This window comes from Patella vulgata, chromosome 2 (assembly GCF_932274485.2).
Source record: "Patella vulgata chromosome 2, xgPatVulg1.2, whole genome shotgun sequence".
NCBI lineage: Eukaryota > Metazoa > Mollusca > Gastropoda > Patellidae > Patella > Patella vulgata.
Genome location: NC_065880.2, coordinates 68,543,785 through 68,554,736, shown reverse-complemented (window position 1 = coordinate 68,554,736; position 10,952 = coordinate 68,543,785). Strand labels below are relative to the sequence as shown.

At 33.4% G+C, this 10,952-nt stretch overlaps 1 protein-coding gene across 1 annotated transcript; it reads right to left on the bottom strand.

The window, feature by feature from the left end:
- Nucleotides 1-2,572: 2,572 nt before the first annotated feature.
- Nucleotides 2,573-10,040, bottom strand: LOC126810820 (myosin heavy chain, striated muscle). Its single transcript, XM_050536106.2, has 18 exons — nt 9,331-10,040; nt 8,995-9,138; nt 8,545-8,729; nt 8,169-8,286; nt 7,872-7,964; nt 7,633-7,696; nt 7,431-7,529; nt 7,191-7,294; nt 6,518-6,650; nt 6,048-6,316; nt 5,762-5,932; nt 5,302-5,596; nt 5,102-5,178; nt 4,485-4,948; nt 3,544-4,219; nt 3,190-3,426; nt 2,974-3,030; nt 2,573-2,830 (listed from the first exon to the last, which is right to left on the bottom strand). The coding sequence occupies exons 1-18, from the start codon at nt 9,523-9,525 to the stop codon at nt 2,573-2,575; spliced, it is 3,639 nt and encodes a 1,212-aa protein (XP_050392063.2). The 5' UTR covers nt 9,526-10,040.
- Nucleotides 10,041-10,952: the final 912 nt, after the last annotated feature.

Below are 10,952 nucleotides of genomic sequence, written 5' to 3'. Positions count from 1 at the left end.
AAGGGGTTCTTGGAATACTACTATTGTAAAATAGCAGACTGGAAGCAAAGAAGTAAATAAATGGTTGTGATGCTACCTGGGGAGATACTTACATCTATCTGGTGTTGATATTTCTTAACATTTTTCTCAATATCTGTTCGGCCTCGGTTGGCGGCATCCAGAGCAATTTCCAATTCGTTGACGTCATGTTCCAATTTCTTCTTGATTTTCATGGCTTCAGCTTTGCCTTTGCTTTCAGCCTCAAGAGATACTTGCATAGATTCAATTGAACGCTGGTAGTTTCGCCTGTACACGATATAATTATTCACATTAGTAAGTAGAATACTGGGTTGGATAATATTAAAAGATTTTTCAACCGAAATATTACTCAAATTTTAAACCTTAATTTGTAACACAATTTAAGACTTACATGTTGGACTGAGTGGACGAACGTGTAGTAAGTCAAAAGACAAATACTGATAATACTTTTAATTAGATAGTTTACCTTGGACGATACCAACAAGCAGTTAATATGTGGGCCAATTAAATTTAGGTTGGTCATACGGATAACAATTAAATTAACGGTGAACTATTTAAATAAACATTGTATCGGCAGTCATTGCATCAATATAGTACGTGATGTATTACTAAAGGTATTATTTACCTGGTATTTTCAAATTCTTCTTCCTTTTCATTGACACGTCTGTCGATTTCTTGTCGGACTTGGGAGATTTCCAGTTGAGCCCTCATGACTTTAGCTTCTTCTTGTTCAAGAGTAGCCTCAGCTTCTTCCAAAGCAGCTTGAAGTTCTTCTTTCTCCATTTCGATTCGTCTTCTAGTTTTTTCAACATCATGGATGTTTCTTCCACCTTCACTTAGTTGGTCTGTCAATTCACGGATTTCATCTGTTGAGGAAATTTGTATATTTGATGACTTTACAGAACACACTAAATTATGAGCAGTTTGATTTTTAAAAGTATATCTGACCTCTTTGTACAATAAATATAAGATTGGTCGATGTGATAGTAATAACTATGCAAAGTCTCGACTTTAATATAATACCGACAGTATTAATATTGAAAATCTCACCTGAAAGGTTTTTGTTTTCTCGTTTTAAGGCTTCGACGCGATCAAGTGTTTCAACATCCTTAGCTTTCACTCTGAATAGTTCAGCGGAAAGTCCACGGGATTCTTTCTGTGAGGTCTCCAATTCAAATTGTATATCAGAGAATTTTGACTGCCATTCGGATGTAGTTTTATCGAAACCCCGTTGTTTCTTCTCTAAAATGGTGGCGCTGCTGTTAGCCTACAGAATATAAATACATAATGTCAAAGGCCTCACCTACATTTAACTTACATCATTACACTTCGCTTGCAAACCTATTTTTATAAATAATGAGACGACGAAGAACGACTTACTCTCTCGACTTCAATCATAAGATCTTCCATCTCGGCCTGCATTCTGTATTTGGTTTTCTCCAAGTTGTTAATTTTGATATTGGCAGCTTCAACATTTTGTTCAGCATCAGCAAGCTTACATTGAAGTTTACGCCTGTAAATGAAATGTGCACCAGTAAATAAATGAATGAAGAGTACACCAAGAGTTAAAAAGCAGGCTAAAAGCAAAACACGAATTTACCATTGCAAATAAGAATAATTATACTTGAATGGTTATGCAAGGTGTAAATTGTTTCCTACCTGGCCTCCTCAAGTTCTTCACTTCGGACAAGTCCTTCACTTTCATATTTAGATCTCCATTGTTGAGCATCTGAATTGGCTTTAGACAACAATCTCTGGAGGTTACTTTTATTATCCTGTTCTTCTTCAATCTGATCCCGGATAGACTCGTAATCAGATGTTATGGTACGGATGTCACCCTGGAGTTTCTGGCGAATTCTCGTTTCTTCTTCGAGAGATCGTTTGGTTTCTTCGAACTGAGATTGGATACTCATCTTCTCCTTAGTGATTTGACTAAATCGGTGTTCAGTCTCTTCGAGTTGTCGAGTGATTTCAATAGTTTCTTGTTGGATTTTTGTCTTGCTCGATTGGAGTTCGGCGATAGTTCGGGTTCCTTCTTCGAGTCTGGCGTTCAGTTCGGAAATTTGTGATTCAACCTGTCTAGTCATCTTCTCAGACATACCCTAAAAGTTTAGTTTTAAGATTGAAATTCATTCTTTAAAAACAATCAATAAAAGTTAGTCTTCAACATAATAAGATGACATTATTATCGAAATAGGTAAATGTTTGATTGAAATTCAGGCCCCAATGTGCTTTAATATGCTAACCTTATTTTTGCTTGAATGTTGAAGCTGTGCTGCTAAATCTTCGATCTCGGATTTCAATTGCTGTTTTTCTTTTTCAACTCTGAAATCCAATGAGATAATGTCATTAATATGTTCTGTAAGAAAATATTATAGAATAATCCTTTCTAAATATGCATATAAGAATTCTAAAGATACTCACTTGCTCCTAAAATCTAAAATAATTCATATAGAATGTGATAGTAACATATTTTATCAGAAACTTTGCATAGTAATTAAACACACGAATCTGAAGATTTATCAAAAGACACACTCCGTTATAGAGAAAATACTCACTTGCTTTTAACCTTCTGTAGTTGCTCAACCTGGTCAGATAATTCATTAACAGCATCTTGTTGTTTCTTTCTGAGACTAGCAACTTGAGCATCATGTTGTAGCTGACTCTCTTCAAGATCTCTTTTTAGTTTCAACAATTCCTGTTCACGTTTCTTGTTGATTTCAATCTGAGCAGAAGTGGCGCCACCAGCTTCATCCAGTCGTTCACTGATATCTTCAATTTCGTGAGTCAAGTCATTTCGCTGTTTCTCAACCTATTAGGAAGGTAGTAACGTCCAATTAGTACCAGTAGGAGTGTGGGAAGGGAAATTAAAATGAAATTGTTAGGGATTTTGTACTGAATAATACATCGTCATTTATTTATAATCGGCCAGTGCAGTGCTTAATGGATTCTCACCTTAGCTCGTGTTTGCTTTTCAGCAGAGAGGTCTTCTTCAAGCTCTTCAATGGTAGACTGGAAGTATATATAAAGTGTGAAAATAGAATCATGTAATGATCTGAAGAAAATCTTCAAGGCTTAAGATAAGGTCCGTTTATTGTACTACTTTATATTTTAAATATATTAATAAAGTATACACTTTACAAAACCAAATGGTGAATCCATTCCAATTACCTGAAATTCTTTGATTTTCTTTTGAAGTTGCGTGACGCTCGTCTGCTCATCTTCAACTCTTGAGTGAAGAGAATTGATTTCAACATCCTTCTTTCTCATACCTTCTTCCAACTCTCGTCTAATTCGTTCTAATTCTTCAACTGATTGCTGATTCGTTTTCAAATCTTGTTCTAGTTTTCTTTTAACTTTCTCTACATCACCTCGAACCTTCTTTTCGCGTTCTAGGTTGTTTGCCAACTGAATATAGTAAAACATGTGTTAACATAAATTCCTACGTAAATAACGTCTGTAACAACAACTTTAAGATAAATAATAAAATGGTCATAAATTAATAAAGACGATTTAATACTCTACCTCATCCAGGGTTTGTTCCATTTTAGTCTTCAGTTTACTAAGATTATTGACTTTGTCTTCTTCAGCTTGCAGACTTTCAGTCAATTTCTTGTTAGCTTCTTCCATATTTTTCTTATCTTTATTGAGTTTACCGATCATCTCATCTTGTTGACCGATTTCGTTATTCAAAGTTTTAATCTGGTTATCCTTCGTTACTTTTTCTTGTTCGGCTTTAGCAAGAGAAGTATCAAGATCTTCAATATCTTTCCTTAAATCGTCATTGGTTTTTTCAAGTTCCTTTTTCTTTTCTTCAAGACAGCCAACAGCATCTTCCTCGTCCAAGATACGGTCTTCAAATTCTTTAAGTTGAGCTTCAAAGTCAATTTTTTGAAGGATAAGCTTTTCGATTTTCTCTTGGCAGTCAGCAACGTTATCTTGTTCTGCTTGGAGTTGAATGAACATATCGTTTTTCTGTTGTAATAAAACTGTATTCTGTTCTTCAAGCTCCTTTTTAACCTTTTCGGTTTTCTCTAATTCGGATTTAGTTTTTTCGAACAATTCCTCTTTCTGCTTTATCTCGTCCTCGGCACGGGCAACGTTCAAAAGAGGCTTGACCTTGGTGTACATCTTCCACCAGAGCCAATTGCGCATACCCAACCATTTTCGGATGTTTCTTTGAATGACTGATAGACCAACTCTGTTAAAGAGAACAAATCAGTTACAATTACAATGCCTTACTTATTATGGTATCAGATGCCCAATATCTACCAGCTCTAGTATATTTCAAGTGCAGTTTGTCCACCTAAGCTCTGAAGTAAAACTTCAATATTATACATTTCCAGTCACCGATATTGTTTCAAATCTTAATGTGAATTATATGATCTAATCGATATCATCGAAAACTGAATGCTAAATGGTTTTTGGTTGTTCATTACTGTGGATTTTATAAGAGAATAAGTTACCTTCTATCGCAGAGTTTCTTGTAGGATTTCTTTACTAAATAACCGCGGATGTGGGCTTGGAACATGGAAATGATACTACTCAGTCGTTCATCACGAAGATCTTCGAGATAACCCAAAACACCAGCTTTGAAGAAGACTTTAGTGGAACCCAATTTATATTCGTTAGTATCCAATTCCAACGCCTGGAGAATCTTCGTGGCAACAGTCTTGCCTTCAACGAATCCTTCAGGAATAGCATTGGGAGCCAAGATAGAGTATCTTTGTTTAAACTCAGAGTGTATGATTCTGTTTGGGAATCCCTTTCGGCAAATACGGATACCTTCCAATACACCATTACACTGGAGCTGGTGAAGTACTAAATGAGCATCAACCTCCCCCGGTTGTTTGAATTCGTTGGGGATAAGACATCTCACGAAATGAGGATGCGTTGTGTACAAGCTCTTCATTAGTTTGTTCAAAGACTCCTGGAAGACAGCGTAAAATAAAATTACGTTAACATTCAAATATATAAAAATAGGTTACATTATGGTGAGCATAAAATAAATTTTCGGTATTCTAAATTCAAACGTACGAAAAGATAATTGGATTAAGAATTTGGATACGTTGTTAAACCTTACCCTGTGTGTGGCAGAAATAGTCTGGAAAGCAGAACTCTTCTTCTTCTTGGTAGCACCCCCAGCTGCTGCTCCAGGATCTATAGTGCAAAATGATAAATGTTATTTGTATCATACACTGTCATTTTTTTAGAGAAGCTGTATTATTCGATAAATATTTAGTTATTGTTATATTTTTCAAACAGTAGTGTCAAAAAACTTACCTGCAGGAGCAAACAAAGCAGCTACAAGAGCTTCCTTGGAGTGGACCAAGAGTTCTACAATGGTTTCGTTCAAGGGATCCTTGTTCTTTTCTAACCAGGAAGTAATACTGTATGGTACAGTACCAGCATAATGATGAAGTTCAAAGTGAGCTTCGCCTTTCACTTTCTTACCAACTGGTTTACCAAAGTTCGGTGATTTACCCAAATGATTGTTGTATAATTTATCCATGAAGGACTTATCATCGGCTTTTGGGAACATGCATTCTTCTTCTAGGATGGACAAGATACCCATAGGCTGAAGAAAATACACACATATAACAGAAACTACTAATAGAAGTAATGGAAACTGTAGACTTGTACACAGGCACAAAACAATAATATATGGCTTACAAGATATCCATTATTTACTACCCAAAACGGTGTTTGTATATTTGTTATCTATTTTGCACTGTTCGCTCACCTTTTCAATAAGATCCACACAAGCTTGTAAATCCATTCCAAAATCAATGAATTCCCAGTCAATGCCCTCTTTCTTGTATTCCTCCTGTTCCAGTACAAACATGTGATGGTTGAAGAACTGTTGTAGACGTTCATTGGTGTAGTTGATACACAACTGTTCAAAGCTGTTGAACTGAAATTAATTTCCAGAATTCTTTCATTGTTGTCTGAATGTAAATTGTTTGTTTTAAGTTCATTTTTTGGATTATACCTTCATAATTCAAACAAGAAAATAAAAATTCACTTACATCGAAGATTTCAAAACCAGCAATATCTAGTACACCAATGAAGAATTGTCTTTTTGCTTTAGTATCCAGAGTTTTGTTCAGTCGAACAACCATCCACTTGAACATACGATCGTAGAGAGATTTAGCCAAAGCACCAACAGAGTTGACGACTTGAACTTTGGTTCTACCTTGGGTGACAAATTCTGTGCCGACCTTGATCTTGGGTTTGATCAAACCTTTCATAAGATCTCCAGAGTTGATACCCAATAAGAAAGCTACCTTCTCAGCCTCTGAAAGGTAAAATTTGATCAAATGACCACTTAAAGGAAGAATGGTGACTAACTGGTGAATTACATAACTTGGTAGATGGATACTCAATAATTGAATGAAAGCTTTGTCCATGATAGTGGTGAATTAAACATGATATGATAACCTTGTCTGTCTCTCGCTATTTCACAACCGACAATAAACAGAATAACAAAAATATTTACCAGCATTGCCATCAGATTCAGCCTGTTCCCCTCGTTGTTTGAATTTCATTTCACCAAAATGGAGGATAGCACCAGTACATTTAAAGACTCCATGTTTCTCTTCAGTGGAAAAACCCAAAACATCGAAAGCAACCTGTAAACATAAGTAAAGTTAATCTAGAAATATAAGTAAAAGCAGCCTATAAATATAAGTAAAGGTAACCTTTAAATATAAGTTTGGGTAACCTATAAATATAAATAAAAGCAACCTATAAATATAAGTAAAGGTAACCTATAAATATAAGGAAGGGTAACCTATAAATATAAATAAAAGCAACCGTTAGTAAAGGTAACCTATAAATATAAGTAAAGGTAACCTATAAATATAAGTAAACGCAACCTATACATAATTATAAGTACGAAGATGAGCATGTTTCTAGCTGTATTCTTTTTTAATTTATAATTTTAGTTTAAACATACATCATGCAAGAGCTAAATCTGCCTATTGCAGGTACGTTTTTTTTTATCGTGCCGACTTTAGTAATGATGATCGTTAATATCTAGGTTCAGAGTGGAGCAATTTAACTGAAATTTTCAACATATTCCCTTTACATTATTTAGTTTTTAACTATTATAGTGAAAACTGCCAGCTCTTTATCTAATCTTCCATAATGCCCCTTTAAAAAATACGTACATCAGTATCTTTCATTTCCTGAACATCATCAATATTATCAACAGTCAGACATCCCTGGTTTAAAAATGAGTATAAAGCTGGGTCTGGGTTCACCAATAGTTTCTCTGTTAATAAAAAGATTTGAAACATTTAGAATTATAAAAGCATTTATTAGGTTTTTTTAATGTAGATTTTACTGTTATTGAATTATAGTGGGAGAGTTTAGATATTTGTTGGGGGGTTTTCTGTCAGTATCCTTACCGTTATATTCTGGAATAGCATTAGACAGAAGCTGGTAGAAAATATGATAGTTTCTTTCAGCAGGTTGCTGGAAGGTGACTCGAGATTTCTCCAACAAATCTGTAAATAAAATTGTCAAAATGAATTAAATGAATAGATAATCCAGAATTATTTTATCTGGGTTTTTCTTTTTAAAAGTTATAATCAATTTACTGCTACTTACATTGTTCAATATCAGCTCCAGAGATTTTACCTTGAGTACCAAAATGGATACGGATAAATTTACCCTGAAATGAACATAATAATAAGTTTCGATTCAAGGAGCTAATGGATTGTTTGAGTTGGGCAATAACACAAAAAAAAAAACATTTATTCAATTTTGGTCAATTCCACGAACTATCACGCTAATAATATCTTTTGTTTTTGTGGACTCTGAATATGATATCATGTGTGTATACTTACAAATCTAGAAGAGTTGTTGTTACGGGTTGTCTTGGCGTTACCATAAGCCTCAAGTACTGGATTACATTGTACAATTTGGTCTTCCAATGTACCCTGAATTAAAACAGATTTTTCTATCAAATAAAGTGAGACTGGCAGTTGTTGTTTTTCAGAAAGGTTCTAGGGATTTATGATTACCTACATTCTATAGAGATTATAATCCCCAACCGATAGTTTGGAAATATATGGACGTGTCTTTTTGCCCTTAAAATAATTAAATTACGTTAGGAACTGTTTGAAATGTCGAAAATATTTTACCTTTTTACTGTCTGTAGCTTCTTCCTCTTCAGTTGGTTTGTGACCCATTGCAGCAACTTGGGCGAAGTACATAATAACTTTCTTGGTATTTTCAGTTTTACCAGCACCAGATTCACCACTGAAATATAAATTTATAACAGTTTTGTGTCGAAATGATAATACATAATAATTAGGCTAGCTATCGTAAAATAATCTTATAATGATTTCCATGTGCATATTGTTCGCTATTCGGATTTGGTGAAAAAATCCTTAATGATATCATATGCAATTTTATTTTCAAAACCATTTATTTACAAACTGAACAAGACCCGTGAAAGTGGTTCACCTTGCAAAAATCCACTGTTACAAATAACTGAACCTTTTAATTTGTACTTACGTAATTAAAACAGATTGGTTTTCACGTTCTTGTACCATAGATTGGTAGGCGTTATCAGCAATAGCAAATAAATGGGGAGGCATTTCCATCTTTCGTTTACCTCTATATTTAGAGATAACACTCATGGTGTAAATAGGTAGACGTCGGTAGGGATTCACAGCTACACAGAACAGACCAGAGTAAGTCTGTTTGGGACGAAATATAAATAATCGAATAAATTGATATCACAATATTCTTTTTCAATATTTCAAATAAAATATCATTTTGTCAATTAATCTATAATCAACAGATGTGTAAAGGAACAACAGAAACATTAGCATTCATCGAGTGACAGAAAGTTTGAAAAAGGTGCGAATAAAATCAAGCTTTTATTTTCTTTATTTCGGATACTCTTCTTATGAATAAGTTATTTTCTTATCAAATAGATTTATATATTTTATGAATACTTACATAAATGAGACCGGCGGTGTAACGTGATTTCAAGTTATGAAGAACTGACGCCTCATTCAGGTAGGTCATATTGGCCATATCTTCGATCTTCTCATATTTAGGAGGATTCATCTGTTGGATTTGATCTTTTTTCACAGTTCTTGACTGAAATAAATTTTATCGTTTGCTTAATTTATAAGTCGTTTAAAAATTCTTACTCTTTTTCTTTCTTTTTTTTCAAAATAAATGTTCCAAATTTCATTTTTAAATGGAAAATAATTATGTACTACAATCATAAGATACCAGTCTAAATTAAAGATTAGAAAGCTTATAAATTGATTCGTAATTGATAATTACTTCATTGGTGGTAGTTATCTTGACTTCAATGTCATCGCCCTTGGAGCCAGTGATCTCGGCGGGTAAAAACATGTTCTTTTCATCTGGAACCCAACAAGCTTTTTTACCATCGAAAGCTTGAGTCTGTTCCTTCATCATCTTCTTACGGTCGACAGCCAAATATTGGAAGTCGGGATCATTGGGATCGTAAGACATGATTACTTGCTATTGATGAAAAAAAAAGATATGGCGACTAAAGTGATCTCTCTAGGTCTGGTTCTGACAACTAACTGAAATAAAGAATATAACATTGTTTCACCGGTGGTATATATGAAGCAAAATCAAACATTATAACTTAGGATTTTACTGTGGTTAATATTAAAACTTTAAACCTAAAAAATTGTCAATATTACAATAAAAAATATTGGTTCTTATAATCCAATGGGGATTTCTCTACAAATAAAGTAATAGTACCGCCTAAAATGAACGCACTGGCCGTAATATAAGTTTACATAATAAACATTGTAAATAGCAATACGAGGTTCAAACATTGTTTACTTACGCTGAACAAGTGAGTTGTGATGCTACAAGATTTATTCCTGGTATTTAAGAGCATCTACCGAAACGTACCCCGTGGTGTCATTATCTAACACATATCCTGATTGGACAAGAGAGATACCCTGAACCAACCAAGATAAGGGAAAGACAGATAGGGGCTACTGTATATGGAGATTGCATGTAAAGTAAGAGTAGATATGTTGTGTAATTATAAATAACAATAATAATTAGATTATAGAGACAGGGGGCATTAATCATGTTAATACAATACTTTAAACTAATGTTTACCTACTGTCTTACTAAATACAAACATATGGTCAGTTTAGTTATCTGGTATATCTGGTTGGGGGTGGGATGTTAATATCGGATAATCTACAAACTCATGTGAGTATCCTTCTAATATTTAAATTTTATCTTTTATAACATTTTATAAAAAGAAATTCAAGTTTGTGGAATCGTTAGAAAAGGAAACATTTTTCTTTCTATTTATTAAAATTTATTAAAATTGGAATTTTAACGTTATAGTACATGCTATAGCCATATTTTCTTTGCGAGCTCATGTAATACGTAGGATAACTTTTAATACCAATTATAAATAAAGTACCAGCATTTATTTATTTTAAAGTATTATGTTTGCATTTAAAACAATTGGTTTAAATGATATTTAGATAAACGGACTCTCTAATCCACACACAAAATATTTATTTGCAATAAATCAACATTTTAATAATAACCATTTCTGACTCTTAATTATTAGAAAAAAGAGCTTTCTTTCAAAATGAGACGTTACGAAAGAACATTAACATGTTAGTCTATATTAATAGCAGACTTTATTAATTTGATAAAAAGAATTAGGAATAAAAATCATAAATAACCAATGGGTCTGTATTTATTTTTATTATTTTTTTAAAAAAAAAAAAAAGATTATTTTGTATAATATCGACACTGTATTTATGAATCCTAAAAACGTATTTTGCTATTGGGCATTTGTCATTTATTCAATGGTATCCCGTATATTTCATTTTTATAACAATTCATAGAGTCCCATCGAATTTTATTTATCTTTCTCTTTATTTATCTTTATC